Genomic DNA, 20,475 nt, shown 5'->3' on the forward strand with positions numbered 1-20,475 from the left:
TTGTTCAGGAAAGATTTAGAAACATGTGGTGTCTGTGTTTGAACAGTCAGATTGTCTCAAGCCAATATCTGGAAACTGCAGCATGGATGATGCCTGCAATAAATAAATAAATAAATGAAATCGAATGAACATAGCGACGGCATGGTTCAAATTTAGTCATGTATTGAAAAGAAATGGACTGGATTTGTTGCCTATCCGTCAGTGCCACCATGCCGTCGACGAAACTGCCAATAATGGGGTTAGTTTATCTTGCGTTCCCAAACACCCGCTGCACCCACATGAACTTGTGAGAGTAACAGGTTAACGTAGATGACTGTATTATCTGGTGACAGTAGCCTAGGCTGTTGAACATGAAATTGGTGTAAATATTTGGCCTAATGTTTATGGTACCCTGTTTATCTTCGTCATTTGTAGTCTGCATTTTTTGCAAGTCAATGCCTTTGTGGTGTGAGATTGCAAAAGTGAACCCAATGGAAAATACAATTTACCCAGACCCAGCTGACTGTTAGGTTATCGCGTGACCCGCTAGGCTACTATAGCTCTATCCCCAACCATGAACGTGAAGCTGTAGGCTAGATAACATAACGTCAACTTGGTAGACTAGTTTATCCTCATTTTCTATCCGTCCTGGTTGTGATATTTAAAGATTTAATCACAAACATGCATTGCTTAAAACGGTTGTGGATAATTTCTTAATCTAATAAGATGAAGTCTCTTTCAGAAGATTCTAAATTCGGAGGTTCGTTGAGTAGTAATGCTTTTATTTAAGATTGAGAAAGGGAGGCTGTCCATGGAGAGTTACAAGGAAGTATCAGTGTTATAATAGTCTTGACTCTCCTAATAGTTTACCTCCCATTTTCTGATGTCACATTCAGTATGGCGTAACATTAAAGGAAAGGGTACCTTGGCAACTTGCCACTATTATTTTTGGTCATTCAGTCTCATTTCTTCCTCCTTCTGCAAATTATGACAGGTGCTGCAGGTGTATGTGCAGGTTGTGTAATGATTCTTCACAGTTTTTTTGGTAATGCTCAAACTCGCAAAATGGCAGATATTAAATGCATGTAGGAATAACATGAAAATAACTATGTGCTTTGAGCCGGCCCTTAGGCGGGATAAACGATTGCTAAAGCTTTTGTGGTGATGGAATGACCAAAAATAATAGTGGCAAGTTGCCAAGGTACCCTTTCCTGTAATGTTACGCCATACTGAATGTGACATCAGAAAATGGGAGGTAAACTATTGGGGAGTCAAGACTATAATAACTCTGATACTTCCTTGTAAAATCAGACTCTCCATGGACAGCCTCCCTTTGTTGATCTCCAATAAAGGCATTACTACTCAACGAATCTCCAAACTTCAGAATCTTCCTTAAAGAGACTTTATTTCATAATTAGTTGAATAAATTAACCACAACATATCTGGCTGTCACGAACAGGATAGGAAAAGGACGAACATTCCAAGGACAGAAGCGGTTAGGGGACCAAGAATCGGCAGAACATCAAAAAAACTTGGCCAAAATAAGGTATGGAAATGTTTTTCTTGCCGAAAATAAGATCTTAGTTCCATTGTACTCGATCCTGCAAAATTCACCTGAAGAGGAACTGACAAAAAAGAAATTTTGTGTAAAATTGAAGAAGAAAAGTGGGAAGAGTAGCAGTCTGAGGAGAAAACGTATATGACACATTATAGGGTGAGATAATTGGAAGACTAACAGAACCGCGTGGGAACAGTGTGGGCTTCATTTTACTAACATTGCGACCGCAGCGCAATCTACGCCTTTGCCAACCCGCATATAGCGCACGGTATTTTGCATTGTATTTATCAAACAAGAACCTCATCTGAATGTGTCGACGCCTTACCAGCGTAATCAGCGCCTAACCCCGCCCATTAGTGTTATTTAGCGTGCAGCAAAAATAGGGAAGAAAGAGCCTGTGTGCCTTCCACCCATGGATGATGAGTTAAAATTAGAATTAGAGCTTTTGGTTCAAGAGGTTACAGCAAACTAACCCGGGTAAATATAGAAAATCATAAATATTTCTCCATTTAGCCCCTCCGTCCACACTAAAAGTTGTGATCACTTTGAATTGAATGGTTACCCCCCAGGGTGCCTCTGCAGCTTCATATTAACGAGTTTATGTTCACGAGTTCATATTCACACATATTAACATGAGTTAATCACACACAGGCAACTGCAAACTGTTAAGATGGTTCCCTAAGCTATATATAGCTAGGATAGTTAATATCCTGGTTAACTGCGCCATAGCATCCCGTTCAATAGTCTGGTAGGAATACACGACACCCCTTACTTTAAAAATGGCGTATTTCAACACCGAAAACCATGCTTTTCAAAAACGCTGCCCTAGGCATATACATTTGAAAACTGTAGTTGTAGGTTGCCATGGCACTGGGGGTAGCTAGCGCTTGAAAGGCTATAACATCAAAATAAACATGGAAGGTGAAATGAATATGCTGCTCTGTCTCTACAATTTACTTACCGGTAGTTTAGTTAGTGTACTTTGAGTACAAGTACTTTTCCTGAATAGATACGCGTTACTCCTACTCAGAAGGTGTGCACTGTACTCGGTGTGCTTGAACTATGAGTGAACATACCGTTTAAACCATACAATGAGCGGCGATTCTGGGTAAGACGTGGCCGAACAGCTAGCTGGTGGGACAGTTTGTAATTCTATTTGTTTGTATGCCTATTAAATGATATATCAAATATAAACATTAAAAAAAAAAAATAACATTTCTGATGTTCGTATTTTTCAAATTTCTCGCAGGCACATAGTTTTCATTTAGCAGCTGATATGTCATGCTAAAACACCTCTTGTTTCGTGACTAATACATAATTAGGCGCACTTTACGGATCTCCTCCCATCTCTTTGCGACGAACACCCACTTTCCCACACCCACTTCCCAGCAGCGGTAATCTGCGCTTTTACTCAGGTGCGCCTCCTTTGGAAATACGGTTTTATGTCTATACGCCTGAAATGGGCGCAATCCTGTTAGTAAATGAGGCCCTGTGTATACAGGATTTTTGAATTAATGAATTATTCTTGAAATAATTACTAAGTAAATGCTAATGAGTTAATCCATGTTCACCAATTTATAAAAAATACCCTACACTATCTACGTTTTTACGTATTTTTTCCTTGCCTTAATATGAAAGTTACACTCCTATCATTTCTTTTGGTTTAGTGAGATCAAGTTTTGTAATCATTCATCATCATCTACAAGCATGTGCATGTAGTTTATCTACAGAGCCTAGATGTACTGTATCTACAGTAGTGCTTAAAAACTCTTTTTCTATGTGAGCAATGTATCACACATTTTAATGAATGTATTTCTGTAATTGTATTCTTCCTTTATGCAATGTATTTGAAAGTTATTTAATATTGTCTCTTGCTTTGGCCAGCAACATGATAAAAAAAGCCAGCTTTTTTCTCCTCTCTGCTCTCCTTATCTGCTGTGGAGCAGAAGACACAGGTATGCAGCCTCATCAGTTACAAATAAACACAAATACATGGCATTTTATAGATAATTAAAATTTACATCTAACATTTTGTTTTGGAGGTACAGAGGGCTTAGAGCAGGAGGCTGAAGTGCGCTGTCCTCGTAAGTATTCTTTCTTGGTGCCTCTGTTTGAAATATATCTGAAAAGGTATTTTCTTCAAGCAGTCTTTTCTTGTAATCCTACACATTGGTTGAGCAAAGATAAAAAAAAATTCAGGACAAGTAAAAGACAGCTTTTTTAAATAACTTGTGTTTTGCTGTGTATCTGTATGCATTGCTGTGACATCTGTATTCAAAAATGCTCACAGACACTTGCCCTCAGTTCTGGACTCGTAATGGTACCCGCTGTTTCAAGTTTGTCTCCAAAGCAAGATCTTGGGCCGAATCTGAGGTGTGTCCTATTTCTATCACATTAAAGACATTCTGGTTTGTCATTAACTTGTATTCACCCTTTCACTACCACATGAATTGATTATTAATCAGAAGACTGATGTGACTTGTATATCTTCAGGGATGTTTCTGATATTTTGTCGACCTGTTGTTTATCATGTCATCAACAAAACTTCAACAGAAACTTGTTCTTGCAGCTTCACTGTTTGGCGATAGGAGGGAATCTGGCCTCGGTGCACAGCATAGACGAGTACAGCTTCATCCAGGAACTGATCCGCGAACACACTGAAGGCACTCCTCGTACTTGGATCGGAGGATGTGATGCTGCTCAGGTATGACAGCTGCAAGTTATTGATCATAGTAATCTTTCCTTCCCAACATGGGCATGTTGAATACTACAACGGCAACACATGACAACACAATATGATGACACATACCAATGCATGCTCAGTTTAAAGCAATATTCTGTTCACAAGCAGATATCTATTTAGGTTGACAATTTGTCTCTCTTTGTCAGGAGGGTCTGTGGTTTTGGAGTGATGGGTCCAGGTTTGACTTCACTACCTGGTCTCCTGGTCAGCCTGATAACCATGGTGGACAGGAGCATTGTGTGGAAATGAATACTGCAGGTACAGTCACCACTATTCAAATAATATTTCTGCTACAATGAAAATCTTGAATCCCTTGAAATCAATTACATATACATAATTATATATACACATACAAAAATTCAAGTCATAATCATGGTATGGTAATTATGGTAATTATGGTATCACCACCATCAGTTTTGCATTGCATTACTGTTCCACAGTGCCAACTGCAGCCCAAAATGACATATTGTTTTAAAATCAACCTTTTTTTCTTAGATCCACTGCTCTGGAATGATGCCCCATGTAATGCAGCATTTCCATCAGTGTGTGCTTTCCAGCATGTGTGAAACTGGAGGAGCTAACAAGAAATCCTTCAATTTTAAGCTCAAAAGCAAAATCCCACTGCCCTAAACACAGACTGGGATGGTGGTAGTACAAGCTTCAAATAATCATCAAGTTAATAAATTGCTTTGCATGCAGTGTACAGGTGTGTGTATTCTGTGTTTGTGTACATGTGTCTTTCATTTTCATATCACCATCATGTGCGTTTCTAGACTCTTTTTTTAGGAGGGGCTTCAACCCACCTGTCTTTCATCTCAGCCCACCCACAAAACTATCAAGCAAATTACTTCTTAAAACAAAACATAATTTATTCTCAATAGTAGTATTAACAATTCACAATTAACTATCAACTATTAAAGTACATGGCCAAGGACAACAATAACATTAGGCAGTTACGGCATGTTATATATGCATGGGTCTGTTCAAGAACACCATGAAATGTGAAATACGCCTTTGATGAAAATTACAAAACTGTCAACCTTTTTTTCAGGAAAACAATATGAATAGTGAAATTCTCAGTTGTCAAGGCAAACGGAAGAAATCATGTTGTTAAAAGGGGGAAAAAGGAAAACTAAGTTGACATCCACAGTCTGCACACCACCTGTTGTCTTTGGTCAAAAGCTCCTTAATTTAGTTTACCATTATTCCAACCTTAAAGGACCATTATATAATAAATGTACTACATTAAATCATAAAATGGCCATGATATCTCATCAGAGATTAAGGAAACATGCTAAACTGAAATACTGGCTTCTCCGACAACAATGCTGCAACCAGTATATTCTCCTTTTAAAATATCTGTTCTGGAGCGGAACGTCTGTTTGTGTTTTGGACTGTGTGATTCCGCCCACTGCCCATTTCTCCAGTACCATTTCAACACCCCTGGTTGCCAGATAAGAACGTGAACACAGCGTGCGACTACCAATGAAGTAAGCGAACAAACTGGACCAATGTGTGGTACTGATCCTTGAGCAGAAAATCTTTTTTGTAATCTAGCTTTCTCTGATGCATATTCACACCTGTTCTTATATGTAATTTAGCTAACATTACTGTGGAAGCATCAAAATTAGTTGTTTATTGTTATATTTGTACTGTGTGTTAGTTAAAAAAAAAGATGTATATGTGAGATATGAAGTGTTGAAGTGTGAGATACGAAGATAGGTGCCAGTCATGAGGTAGGACATCTCTGTATGCTGAAGTCATTCATTGTGTTATTGTATTAAATGTGTTAAAGTCTGAAGACCTGTGGAAACACATATAGTTCTATAGTTCTTGTCCATTCCATGTGTATACGTCCTTCAGGTATGGTAGTGTATTATAAAAGTAGCCGGGCCCAAAAATAAACGGTCTCTCGAAGGGCCCCCCTTAGTACTGCGTCAAATATTCACCTCTCAGATATGCTTGTGTTCGAAGACAACCTGTTAGTACAGAGATGGTAGTGTATAATGCAATATATACTCTTGAAAAGGCAGACTTATCTCCGTCATGGTTTTTATAATTGTTTGGGGTAAACAGTATCAATTCATAACAAAACCATATGCTTATCCTACATATACTATAGAAACTATCAAAAAAAAAAAAGTTCTTATTTTCTTTGGTATTTTTGTGATTAGCAATGATAATTGCTGGGTAATATGTATGTTGTTGTCCAAAGGCAAGTCTCTATTTGATCATGTGACCAATTTGAAGGTCACGACAACCTAGTTAATTGAGCACAGCACAACTTTACTCGTAACAATGCCTTTTAAGCATAAGAGTGTACGGGATATTTTCATATGAATAAGGAATGGGGCGACAGTGGTACAGGAGGTAGAGGTCGTTTAGTAATCAGAAGGTTGCTAGTTCGATTCCCTGTCGAAGCGTCCTTGAGCAAGACACTGAACCCCTAATTGCTCCTGATGTGCAGTGTGCCATCAGTGTAAATGTAAAAATGTGTATACATCCTTGTAAGTCGCTTTGGATAAAAGCGTCTGCTAAATGACTAAATGTAAATGTAAATGTAAATGGAATGGATTTACCAGATACCTGTTGAATGAGTGTAAAGATTAGCTTTGGGTTACATTTCAGATGAGGTTGAGATTTCAAATAGGAGGGCGTAGCCTGAAGTGACCTAAGGTTAAAATGGGTGTGGTATTATATACCATGGGAGTCTTTTTGATTTGGGTGGGGTCAGAATAAAGAGGTCAGGTTTAATTGGCTGGATTGGTCAACCAAGCAAAACATAGATGGGAGGTGCTAATTACAGGTTTAAATATGTTAGCGGGAAGATATTTTAGCAGATGTACTTCCGGTATACATCTCTTTGCTGTGGCTTAATGTCCTGAGTCTGAGTTTCTGATTGTGAAAATAGTTTAAGACTTAGAATTGGCCACAACATAATTGGTGACCTCGACGTTGATTGGAAACAGGATTTTGGGCGAACTGCTGAAATGTGATCTGAATCAACTCATATTCTGTTAAAGGCGCCATTTAACGAGGTGAGCAGGTTTTGCTTATTGATGAATACTAGGTGATTCATGTTCACGTGGACGGCAATATAGTCCGATGAGAGTCCTCCAAAAACGAACCGCAGAATCAGCTTTGGACGTGATGTTCTAACCAGTGATGTGGATCGAGGGGGATAGACATAGGTTTCACCCAAAAGCTTCACCTATGTCTCATCTAGTCAGCCATTGTAACATTTCAGATTTTATATCTTCCATAGCATAAGGGGTGTCACCCTATAGCCCCGTCCCTCCATGAATATGTATCAGTCTACTACCTCTGAGACAGGAAACTCCACAACATTTGTTCACAGGGGAAATTGATTAAGAGATCTAGCTGTGATTAAATGTCTCTCAGAGGCCTGTATTCATGGGGGTGGAGGTGTAAGGAATATCAGACACTTTTATAAGACCAAGACAGGAGGGGTGGTGAGAACACTCATTCACACCTCTCTCAGGGCATCTCATCTAACAGTATATTCAACCAGAAACTCTTAAATTTGAACCTAAGACCAATAAAAATCAGAAATACAAATGAATACAAGATTCATTGGATTTATTGATTATTGTCATTATTTTTCAACTCCTTCAAAGGATGAGCCTCATCTAAACAGCAGTCAACACTCAAACTGCTCAACGTGACACTGTACTCAACTAGCATGTGTCACAGAACAATCAATCATAAACATGAAATGCTTGTAAAAAAGTATGAAAATTGCAAATACTTTATCTAGCGTCTGTTCAGTGCTGCAAGTGTGAACTACTGAGGTTATGATGTGCCTGAGACCATAAGAACTATAATGAGCAGGATTTGACTGAATTGAAGCAGTCATGATGTACGTCTAGTTGGAGGATTTGTCCGAAGGACCTCCTCAGTCCTGTTACACAATAATTAGTTTGTTCATTAGATGTTTCAATGTGTGTATTTGTGTCTACAGTTATTTGCGCGTGTGTTTGTATGTTTGCATGTGTGTGTGCGCGCATGTTTGAATGTGTGTGTGTGTGTGTGCGCGCAGATGTTTGCGTGTGTGTGTGTGCGCAAATGTTTGCATGTGTATGTGTGTGTGTGTGTACGTGCGCACATGTTTGCTCTTTGCTCACGTGTTTGTTCTGAGCACTTTTTCACTGGTTGCCTCCATATGTCACACAATTGAGTGACCAACATTGGTACATTGAATGACACATGTGTGGAACGACAGAGGACACAGCTTTCTTAATTTCTTGTTCTAGCTTTTAGGTTTTTTACAGTTACAGTTTACAGTTGATATTTGTACTTACCTTTAGAGAGTGAAGAATCTTCTTCCTCTTGGTGACACTTCTAGTCTGCTCAGGGCGTGTAAGTTCTCAGAAATTAATATCCTGTAAGACATATCTTTGACTTACCTGTATTCTGTCCTTTTTTCGCTTTGTCTTGTTTTCCTTTTCTGCCAAAAAAAGAAAAGGAAATGCAGTCTGCTGTATCTTCCTTCCTAGATGAAAGCCCCGTCACACCATGACGTTCTGGTCAACGTTCTATGATGTTAGAGGAAACGTTGGTAATCGTCCATGGTCGCTGGAATTGCGCCAGAAGAGCTTTGTGTGAAAGCTGGTGAACGCTGTAATCGTCGGTAATCGTCGGTGATCGGAGGAGAACGCTGGTCCAAAAAAAAAGTTTTGAACATGCACAAAAGTTCTCATGGAGATCAGCGTTCTTCAACGTTTCATTTAAACGCTGGAGAACTTTCGTGGAACGTTTTATTAACTTTGAACGCGTTTGGCTATCATAGTCAGTCGTTGGGTAGGGTAGACTGAGTACAGTTGATGCACCCGAAATAACTTATGTGCGCAGCAATCCTGAGACGTGATTTTTAGTTTGGACATGTCTACTAACGTCCTCTTTGATCCAGGGAAATTTGAGCACCTAACCCATCTCTCGTAGGAAGATATCGGCGAAAGTTTTTTCACCAAGGGAAGATCTTGATTTTATCATGTCCCTTCTACAATTAATATGTTATTAACCATACGTGATCAACAAACGCAACTTACATCATTGCAAACGTTATTCTGTGCACTATAAATCTACATATTCCATGCTATCATGTCATGCAAGGTCATTGCATAATCTAGGGGTACGCGAAGTGGTTCAGGGGGTACGCGGGGAGAAAATGTCCGCGATAACGGAAAACGGACGGAATTACCCTTTGAAACAGAATTGCAACTTTCAGACGGAAACATCATTTTGTGCATCAAAATCGCCCAAATTCCCTTGTATTTTGCCCTGCAAGGCTGTATTTCTTTCTAATAAACACAACAACAATCGCAATGATGAACAAGCATTCATTAAAAAACTAAGAAAATGTCACGTCTGTGCTGAACTCCGCTCTGGCCACGCCCCCCTGTCCAACGGCCTGTAAAATGAATTTGCTCATCTTCCCAATCGCCTGCAAATAATGTTTTTTTTTTGTCTTCTGTTCTGTTGATGGCTGGCAAACAACAACTTTAGAAGGTTTGGGTCACTTGTGGCACATATTATTCATTAATTTTAAGCCATCAATCTACCTCAACAAAATGAGGCAAAACGAAAACGAAAAAAAAAAACGGAATTTTTTCAACCGGGGGGGGGGGGTACGTAGCTGGAGATTGAAGGTCTGAAGGGGTACGGGACTGTAAAAAGTTTGGGAACCACTGTTGTATGGGATCCGAAGTGATCAATGTCACCAGTTCACCCTAACACTAGACTGCCCTATTTGCCTATGTTTGTTTTTATGGCGTTTGTATGTCTTTGTCAGTGATTTGTCTAATGAAAGTATGCAAACTTTGCAAAAATAAAAGAAATATGGGTTTGTTTTGCTTTTTCATTAACCTTGTATTATGTCTTTTCCTGTCTTACCAACACTCCAATAATGGCCTTCAAATCAAAGTCTTCTGAAATAAAATGCTTTGCAGTTTTTTTTGTCTTTTTCCACAGGTCTGCAGACTTTAACACATTTAACCCAATGCCACGATGAATGACTTCAGCATACAGAGATGTCCCACGTAATGACTGAAACCTATCTTTACACAGTAAAAATATAACAATTAACACGTTTCAACAATTTTGATGTTTCCACGGTAATGTTAACTAAATTACATATTAGCACAGGCATGCATCAGAGAAAGGTAGATAAAAAAAGGAAAATCTGCAGAAGCATCAGAATCATACAGAGTGTCAAGCAGTCTCTGAGAGTCAGATTAATTCTCTCATAGGCCATGTCTGGTTATACAGAGTTACTGAGATAAAGAGATCATGAAGTATCACAACGTCTACGTGAGGGATGGTATAACGTGACCGAGAGCACTTCTGCAAGAATTTGATTACACCATTTCTTTGTTTCAGCACACTATGTTCTCACAACCCCCCCTTCTTAGTATTTCACATGACATGTTTTGCATGAAGAACATTTACGATTCGCATAATTTGAATTCAGTAGATTACAAAAAAATATTTTAAACTGGAGAAAAGTGTTTATAGCTAAATAAATGTAAGTATTTAAACATTCAAAACGAATTACTGGCCAAGCATCATTTTCGGATTTACGTAAAAACATTTTAGTAACATTGCAAAAACTGAGATATGAGGTAGATACATGCAATGATTGATTGATGACAAAGATGAATCAAGTAAGGATGAGTCACAGTGGAAGTGACACAAATAGCCTGAAAGGTAGAGGGGACAGAGTATCTGTGCATTCACACAGAGACACATACAACGCTGTTGAATCATCAACAAACCAACCAACACGCCTGACTGTGGAACCAGGTCCCATGGAAAAATCCATTGGCAAAACCTTATAGTCAGACTGGTCAGACAAGTTCTAACGTTCCAGCCACCCTACTGGATTCCAGCAAACGTCCCATTCTTCTAACTAGCTCTGTTGAACACAATGTTCCTGGCTCCAGTTCAAAAATGCCTCACAATATTACATTGCCATACCTGATGGACGTATACATAAGGAATGGACAAGAACTGTATAGTCAATTGCAAGAAGATTTTTTATGTAAAACTCTGACCCAGTCTAAACCCCTTCCGTGCACAGATTATGGTTCCCGTTCGAGATTCAAGGGAACAAAATGTCAGAGCCTATGGGTTCATTCTGTTATAGATGTGCACGGCCGCAGATTCGTTAATCGCATACTCTATTTCAACTCTAAATGTGATGCACCACTCTGTTGTTCAGGAAAGATTTAGAAACATGTGGTGTCTGTGTTTGAACAGTCAGATTGTCTCAAGCCAATATCTGGAAACTGCAGCATGGATGATGCCTGCAATAAATAAATAAATGAAATCGAATGAACATAGCGACGGCAGGGTTCAAATTCAGTCATGTATTGAAAAGAAATGGACTGGATTTGTTGCCTATCCGTCAGTGCCACCATGCCGTCGACGAAACTGCCAATAATGCGGTTAGTTTATCTTGCGTTCCCAAACACCCGCTGCACCAGTCAAAAGTCAATGCCTTTGTGGTGTGAGATTGCAATAGTACCTTGGCATGACCAAAAATAATAGTGGCAAGTTGCCAAGGTACCCTTTCCTGTAATGTTACGCCATACTGAATGTGACATCAGAAAATGGGAGGTAAACTATTGGGGAGTCAAGACTATAATAACTCTGATACTTCCTTGTAAAATCAGACTCTCCATGGACAGCCTCCCTTTGTTGATCTCCAATAAAGGCATTACTACTCAACGAATCTCCGAACTCAGAATCTTCTTAAAGAGACTTTATTTCATAATTAGTTGAATAAATTAACCACAACATATCTGGCTGTCACGAACAGGATAGGAAAAAGGACGAACATTCCAAGGACAGAAGCGGTTAGGGGACCAAGAATCGGCAGAACATCAAAAAAACTTGGCCAAAATAAGGTATGGAAATGTTTTTCTTGCCGAAAATAAGATCTTAGTTCCATTGTACTCGATCCTGCAAAATTCACCTGAAGAGGAACTGACAAAAAAGAAAATTTTGTGTAAAATTGAAGAGAAAAGTGGGAAGAGTAGCAGTCTGAGGAGAAAACGTATATGACACATTATAGGGTGAGATAATTGGAAGACTAACAGAACCGCATGGACAGTGTGGGCTTCATTTACTAACATTGCGACCGCAGCGCAATCTACGCCTTTGCCAACCCGCATATAGCGCACGGTATTTTGCATTGTATTTATCAAACAAGAACCTCATCTGAATGTGTCGACGCCTTACCAGCATAATCAGCGCCTAACCCCGCCCATTAGTGTTATTAAGCGTGCAGCAAAAATAGGGAAGAAAGAGCCTGCGTGTTCCTTCCACCCATGGATGATGAGTTAAAATTAGAATTAGAGCTTTTGGTTCAAGAGGTTACAGCAAACTAACCCGGGTAAATATAGAAAATCATAAATATTTCTCCATTTAGCCCCTCCGTCCACACTAAAAGTTGTGATCACTTTGAATTGAATGGTTACCCCCCAGGGTGCCTCTGCAGCTTCATATTAACGAGTTTATGTTCACGAGTTCATATTCACACATATTAACATGAGTTAATCACACACAGGCAACTGCAAACTGTTAAGATGGTTCCCTAAGCTATATATAGCTAGGATAGTTAATATCCTGGTTAACTGCGCCATAGCATCCCGTTCAATAGTCTGGTAGGAATACACGACACCCCTTACTTTAAAATGGCGTATTTCAACACTGAAAACCATGCTTTTCAAAAACGCTGCCCTAGGCATATACATTTGAAAACTGTAGTTGTAGGTTGCCATGGCACTGGGGGTAGCTAGCGCTTGAAAGGCTATAACGTCAAAATAAACATGGAAGGTGAAATGAATATGCTGCTCTGTCTCTACAATTTACTTACCGGTAGTTTAGTTAGTGTACTTTGAGTACAAGTACTTTTCCTGAATAGATACGCGTTACTCCTACTCAGAAGGTGTGCACTGTACTCGGTGTGCTTGAACTATGAGTGAACATACCGTTTAAACCATACAATGAGCGGCGATTCTGGGTAAGACGTGGCCGAACAGCTAGCTGGTGGGACAGTTTGTAATTCTATTTGTTTGTATGCCTATTAAATGATATATCAAATATAAACATTTTAAAAAAAAAATAACATTTCTGATGTTCGTATTTTTCAAATTTCTCGCAGGCACATAGTTTTCATTTAGCAGCTGATATGTCATGCTAAAACACCTCTTGTTTCGTGACTAATACATAATTAGGCGCACTTTACGGATCTCCTCCCATCTCTTTGCGACGAACACCCACTTTCCCACACCCACTTCCCAGCAGCGGTAATCTGCGCTTTTACTCAGGTGCGCCTCCTTTGGAAATACGGTTTTATGTCTATACGCCTGAAATGGGCGCAATCCTGTTAGTAAATGAGGCCCTGTGTATACAGGATTTTTGAATTAATGAATTATTCTTGAAATAATTACTAAGTAAATGCTAATGAGTTAATCCATGTTCACCAATTTATAAAAAATACCCTACACTATCTACGTTTTTACGTATTTTTTTCCTTGCCTTAATATGAAAGTTACACTCCTATCATTTCTTTTGGTTTAGTGAGATCAAGTTTTGTAATCATTCATCATCATCTACAAGCATGTGCATGTAGTTTATCTACAGAGCCTAGATGTACTGTATCTACAGTAGTGCTTAAAAACTCTTTTTCTATGTGAGCAATGTATCATACATTTTAATGAATGTATTTCTGTAATTGTATTCTTCCTTTATGCAATGTATTTGAAAGTTATTTAATATTGTCTCTTGCTTTGGCCAGCAACATGATAAAAAAAGCCAGCTTTTTTCTCCTCTCTGCTCTCCTTATCTGCTGTGGAGCAGAAGACACAGGTATGCAGCCTCATCAGTTACAAATAAACACAAATACATGGCATTTTATAGATAATTAAAATTTACATCTAACATTTTGTTTTGGAGGTACAGAGGGCTTAGAGCAGGAGGCTGAAGTGCGCTGTCCTCGTAAGTATTCTTTCTTTGGTGCCTCTGTTTGAAATATATTTGAAATGGTATTTTCTTCAAGCAGTCTTTTCTTGTAATCCTACACATTGGTTGAGCAAAGATAAAAAAAAATTCAGGACAAGTAAAAGACAGCTTTTTTAAATAACTTGTGTTTTGCTGTGTATCTGTATGCATTGCTGTGACATCTGTATTCAAAAATGCTCACAGACACTTGCCCTCAGTTCTGGACTCGTAATGGTACCCGCTGTTTCAAGTTTGTCTCCAAAGCAAGATCTTGGGCCGAATCTGAGGTGTGTCCTATTTCTATCACATTAAAGACATTCTGGTTTGTCATTAACTTGTATTCACCCTTTCACTACCACAGGAATTGATTAGTAACCAGAAGACTGATGTGGGATGTCTTCAGGGGTGTTTCTGATATTTTGTCCACCTGTTGTTTATCATGTCATCAACAAAACTTCAACAGAAACTTGTTCTTGCAGCTTCACTGTTTGGCGATAGGAGGGAATCTGGCCTCGGTGCACAGCATAGATGAGTACAGCTTCATCCAGGAACTGATCCGCGAACACACTGAAGGCACTCCTCGTACTTGGATCGGAGGATGTGATGCTGCTCAGGTATGACAGCTGCAATGTATTCATCATAATCATCTTTCTTTCCCAACATGGGCATGTTGAATACTACAACGGCAACACATGACAACACAATATGATGACACATACCAATGCATGCTCAGTTTAAAGCAATATTCTGTTCACAAGCAGATATCTGTTTAGGTTGACATTTTGTCTCTTTTTGTCAGGAGGGTCTGTGGTTTTGGAGTGATGGGTCCAGGTTTGACTTCACTACCTGGTCTCCTGGTCAGCCTGATAACCATGGTGGACAGGAGCATTGTGTGGAAATGAATACTGCAGGTACAGTCACCACTATTCAAATAATATTTCTGCTACAATGAAAATCTTGAATCCCTTGAAATCAATTACATATACATAATTATATATACACATACAAAAATTCAAGTCATAATCATGGTATGGTAATTATGGTAATTATGGTATCACCACCATCAGTTTTGCATTGCATTACTGTTCCACAGTGCCAACTGCAGCCCAAAATGACATATTGTTTTAAAATCAACCTTTTTTTCTTAGATCCACTGCTCTGGAATGATGCCCCATGTAATGCAGCATTTCCATCAGTGTGTGCTTTCCAGCATGTGTGAAACTGGAGGAGCTAACAAGAAATCTTTCAATTTTAAGCTCAAAAGCAAAATCCCACTGCCCTAAACACAGACTGGGATGGTGGTAGTACAAGCTTCAAATAATCATCAAGTTAATAAATTGCTTTGCATGCAGTATACAGGTGTGTGTATTCTGTGTTTGTGTACATGTGTCTTTCATTTTCATATCACCATCATGGGCCTTTCTAGACTCTTTTTTTAGGAGGGGCTTCAACCCACCTGTCTTCCATCTCAGCCCACCCACAAAACTATCAAGCAAATTACAGTGTCAGCAGCAGAGGGAAACAGACTTCTGGCTGGGCAGTGCTGGGCTTTGTGCTCTGGGTTGCTGTTGTGTTGTGCTGTTGGGTGTTCTAAAGGTATCCCACACTCCGACTGACCAACCCTCAAAAAATGAGAAGGACAAACCATTGCTCTTCTGTCAAAACGAGCCTTTCACCTTTCAATATTGTAATCTATTATACATTTAGCTTAACCATAATAAGCATTGAAGTACACTAGTATTTACTGAGAGAAATACAGTATGATGGTCCTAAATGGTCCTAAACTTTCCATTGTCCCAGAAGCTCAGTACATGAATTTAAAACTGTAGACAGTGGTCTGGGCAACCATGCAGACCATCTCATACAGAAACATTTGCAAAGACATGGAATACTATGCATGTGATCACTTTAAGATCTTTAAATGGTTGCCAATGTTCAACCTATCCCAAAGACAATGATGATAGTTGAAGTCTCAGCATATCTGCTACTGAATAGCATATTCATGGGAGCCATGAGCACCTACATGTCTCGTAGATTGTTGATCTACAGTCAAGAGCATGCTTTCAGAACTGGCATCTCATGTCTCTATCTCTAAACTCTATTTTGGAACTATTTTTTCCTTTGTGATAAACTTCCTAAGTTTCACTTGACGGGTAAAACTTCTGTGTTTTGTGTGTGTGTTGTGTATCATTTTCTATTCTCTTCTCCCCAGTGTTCCTTTTGTTTGGGTTGAGGATCAATTTGGAAGAGCAGTCATCATTCTAGTGAATGCAGATCACTAAAGAGTTAACGTAAGAAAAGAGAGGCTTGTGTTTTGCATAATTGCTGTTTTCTGGATACTGCATATTTTCTGCTAAATGTATGGGCTGCTAATACATTAGAACAGTTAGGTATAACAAAACAAGAAAATGGTATGAAGTCAAATTATTTTTGTGTACTTACTACACGCAATGTTTTTCAGGTATTATGTGAAACAAATGGAAAGGAATTTGTGTCTAGATATTAAGACAGGTGAAGGCCTATGCGTGACAATGTGTTCTGCACAGGACAAAAGGTATGACAGATATGCAACTATAAAGGGAGTGTCACTAAGGAGTGGACTTCATGGGAAAAGATGTCACAAAACAATGGTGACTATTTTAAAAAGGGAGTAGAATGAAAACAAACTATGAGAGCGCAAACAAGATAAATAATTCCTGTGAGGGAAATTCTTGTAATGTAGTTACAAACAGGCAAGCAGTGTATTAAGGATGCATGACTGATAGGAGGTGGTTGGGGCGACACTGAGGAAAAACCTGTTGAGCAGTATTCAGTTCACACACATTTCATTTTCTTGTTCTCTGGTTTCACGTTACATTAAGCACACTCCACATTAACTCACAACTGAGATAGTTTTCATGAAGTCTAATTCATGTGAACTAATGAAGAGATCCTGAATGAATTATAAGAAGCAATACATTTATCCATAGAAAAGCCTGAGAACTTTTTATAGAAATTACAATACTGCATCATGATTTCATGAGATTCCCATAAAAGGATTGAATGCCAATTTGTAGGGGAACGGCAGAGAGTAAAAATGTAAAAGCGTTTAAGCACTGAGGGATAACATCTTGCACAAAGAAAAAAAAATATTTAGGAGCTTTTTGATCTTATTCACTACTCGGTCACCTCCTACTGGACAATCTGAAACTCCAGTAGAAAAATGTACATTTGTACATTAAAGATTTAAAATTCCTTATATTATCCATCTTATTTTTAAATTGATGATAAATACTGGGTATTTTACACTTAAGTAATAGTGGAAAGGTTTTTTAAAGATTAATGATTTTATGTCCATGTTTGGTTTCAGAAGATAGTATAATCCTACTGTAGACATTAAAGTAGGTGGTATGTAGAATAACAGTATAGCACATAGCACATCTTAAACTTATTAAAGAAATACATTTCCACAACAGTCTTACTAAACTAATTAACATGTGAAGCTCTGGAAAGTTCTTTGTAAGAACTCTGATGTGATGTGAAGAAATCTTCAAGCAACACAGCAATGCATGGGCTACTGTACATTAGAGTCACAGCACGGCAAGAAGTGCACATGGCAGCAGACTGGATGTGGTGTCTGATGACTTAGATAATTAGGAGAAACTACTAATGGATAGAATGACAAAATAACAACTCTACAAAAGAATTGGCACCATATTGTCATGCATAGAGTTAATATTTATTATTCAATGTTACATCATCCTATTCAACTAAATACCATGTAGTTGTGGTGCAAGCCTACTCGCCATTTTTAAAAGTCGTGTGGGATGGGCATTTCAAGCTAAAATACTACACCCTCTCCTCACATGTAAGCACACACACACACACAGGCTACCTTTTTAGGCTACGCATTTATGAAGCATTGACTAAGTGTTATGGTATTGTGTGGGAATGGACAATAAATGTTTAATAGAACGTTAATAGATCCCCTGGCAACCACTGAATTAAGGTGTTGGAGAAGGGCAAGGGGGAGGGGGGACTTCTTCCCCTTCATTCACTACATTTTCATTACTTCTGCTAGCTCCTCCACCTTTCTCTCCAGACCCTCCGTCACCCCAGGGGAGGCATCTGCTTCACCAGTGAACTTCACCAGTGTGCATTGTGGGGCTGTTGGCATGAGAGGAGGGTGTGGCATTATTTTCTGAGCTCTCTGTCCTACTCTTGCGAATATATCCAGCACTGTCAGTTCCTCTTGTTGATTCCCCTTTCTAAACATACCTGCCTTCCTGTTTTGCAAATCCTCCTTCATCAGGATCCCTGATGGCGCCAGGGAGTGGCACTGTGTTTGTTTCTGTGTGCCATCTGTAGTTTTCCTATCTCTTTCTTCCCTATCAGGTACATTTTCACTTCAGCTCAGGGTGTTTTTATTCACACCATCTTACTCACTTTCGGTCCGTCTGGCTCTATCCACAATTTGCCCCAATCTAAAGTTTGTGATACCACTATTCTCTCTCCCTCTGGTGTTGTGGGATCACAGTATGATTATTAAAAAAAAATATCACTCTGTCTACACACTGCCCACGCAGTCCTGTTAGTCTTCCAACAATCTCAGCCTATAATGTGTCGTATACGTTTTCTCCTCAGACTGCCACTCTACCCACTTTTCTCTTCAGTATTACACAAAATGTTCTTTTGGACTTGTAACAGTTCCTCTTTAGGAGAATTGTGTTGGATCGGGCACTAAGATCTTATATTTGGCAAGAACAACATTTTCATACCTTATTTTGGCCAAGTTTTTGTTATGTTCTGACGATTGCCGGTCCCCCAACCCCTTGTGCTCTGGGAGCTTCGTCCTTCTTCCTATCCTGTTCGTGACAGCCAGATATGTTGTGGATAATTTATTCAACTAATTATAAAATAGTCTCTTTAAGAAGATTCTGAGTTCTGAGATTAGTTGAGTAGTAATGCCTGTGCATGGAGAGTCTGATGTTTACAAGGAAGTATCAGAGATATTATAATTTTAACTCCCCCAATAGTTTACCTCCCATTTTCTGATGTCATATTCAGCATGGCTTATCATTAAAGCCATGCTTGCCACTATTTTGTTTACTTATTTTGTACTTCAGCAAAGTATGACATGTGATGTAAGCTGGGTTAATGGTGGCGCAGCTTAAGCTTTATGGCCACCATTTTGTGGGATGTTCGGCTGAGGAAAAACACTTTTTTCGACCCAAAGATGAGGTGCTGCAGCAGCCAAACAAGTTGCATCAGGAGGGCTGAAAGATGATGACTGGTGGGGCGCAGAGACGTGAGAGGTGGGGTGCAAATGGACGCGATGAACGGAGGATTTTCCCTTCCTTTACAGACAATAACAATCATACACCCCAATCGCATTAAACAACCACACCCAAACAAAGAAATATTGTATTAATTAGCCTATTAAGCATTGTATTGTATGAACTACAATATGCATTTCCTGAAGGAAATGCAAGTGCATGAAATGCAAAAGTTAAGAAAGGAAGACGAAAGGTAATAAGAGTGAACAAGAGTGAAAGAATAACAAAAGAAGAATGAACGAGAGTGGCTGTGGATAGAGAGAGTGAAGAGGGAAAAAACTGAAAGAAGGACAGAAATGGAGTGAAGCAGAGAGATGGAGTGTGAGGGAGGATGGAGGACTGTAAAGTAAAAGAAGGCTGACAAAAAAGTAGATAAAAAGAGTAGGAATTTATGGCCAGAGTGATTGAAAGAAGAGAGTGAACGGGAGTGAGAGAATTAATCTGCCTATGAGAGAATTAATCGGACTCTCACAGACTGCTTGCTCTGTGTGATACTGATCCTTCTGCAAGAGCAGTGCCGCTGCTAGCCATTTTGGTGCCCTAAGCATAAGTCCTTTATGATGCCCCCCCCGAGAAAAAAAGTTTGTTTCTGCCCGTTTAACATTTTATTAAAACGAAAAAGAACAACTTCCTCAACCCCATGTGAGGGACACTTTCTTCCAGGTGTGCGCGCGCGCCAACAGCTGACCAACAATAATGAAAATCGCAAGGTTTCATTAGCCATACCATAAACCTATTAATTTCAGTGTAATTTTGGCAAACCACTACTGTACTTGCTTGGATGTATTGTTCATAGTAATAGTCATGACAATTATTACAAGTTTCTCTCAAATTTCATGTTGTTTTCTTGAAAT

At 39.1% G+C, this 20,475-nt stretch overlaps 2 protein-coding genes across 2 annotated transcripts; both read left to right on the top strand.

The window, feature by feature from the left end:
• The first annotated feature begins 3,381 nt into the window (after positions 1 to 3,381).
• Positions 3,382 to 4,794, top strand: LOC122131106 (ladderlectin-like). Its single transcript, XM_042706022.1, has 5 exons — positions 3,382 to 3,492; positions 3,586 to 3,621; positions 3,828 to 3,910; positions 4,107 to 4,241; positions 4,427 to 4,794. The coding sequence occupies exons 1-5, from the start codon at positions 3,426 to 3,428 to the stop codon at positions 4,577 to 4,579; spliced, it is 474 nt and encodes a 157-aa protein (XP_042561956.1). The 5' UTR covers positions 3,382 to 3,425; the 3' UTR covers positions 4,580 to 4,794.
• Positions 4,795 to 14,063: 9,269 nt separating this feature from the next.
• LOC122131107 (ladderlectin-like) lies at positions 14,064 to 15,459 on the top strand. Its single transcript, XM_042706023.1, has 5 exons — positions 14,064 to 14,174; positions 14,268 to 14,303; positions 14,511 to 14,593; positions 14,786 to 14,920; positions 15,106 to 15,459. The coding sequence occupies exons 1-5, from the start codon at positions 14,108 to 14,110 to the stop codon at positions 15,256 to 15,258; spliced, it is 474 nt and encodes a 157-aa protein (XP_042561957.1). The 5' UTR covers positions 14,064 to 14,107; the 3' UTR covers positions 15,259 to 15,459.
• The last annotated feature ends 5,016 nt before the right edge of the window (positions 15,460 to 20,475 follow it).

This window comes from Clupea harengus, unplaced genomic scaffold, assembly GCF_900700415.2.
Source record: "Clupea harengus unplaced genomic scaffold, Ch_v2.0.2, whole genome shotgun sequence".
Classification (NCBI taxonomy): domain Eukaryota; kingdom Metazoa; phylum Chordata; class Actinopteri; order Clupeiformes; family Clupeidae; genus Clupea; species Clupea harengus.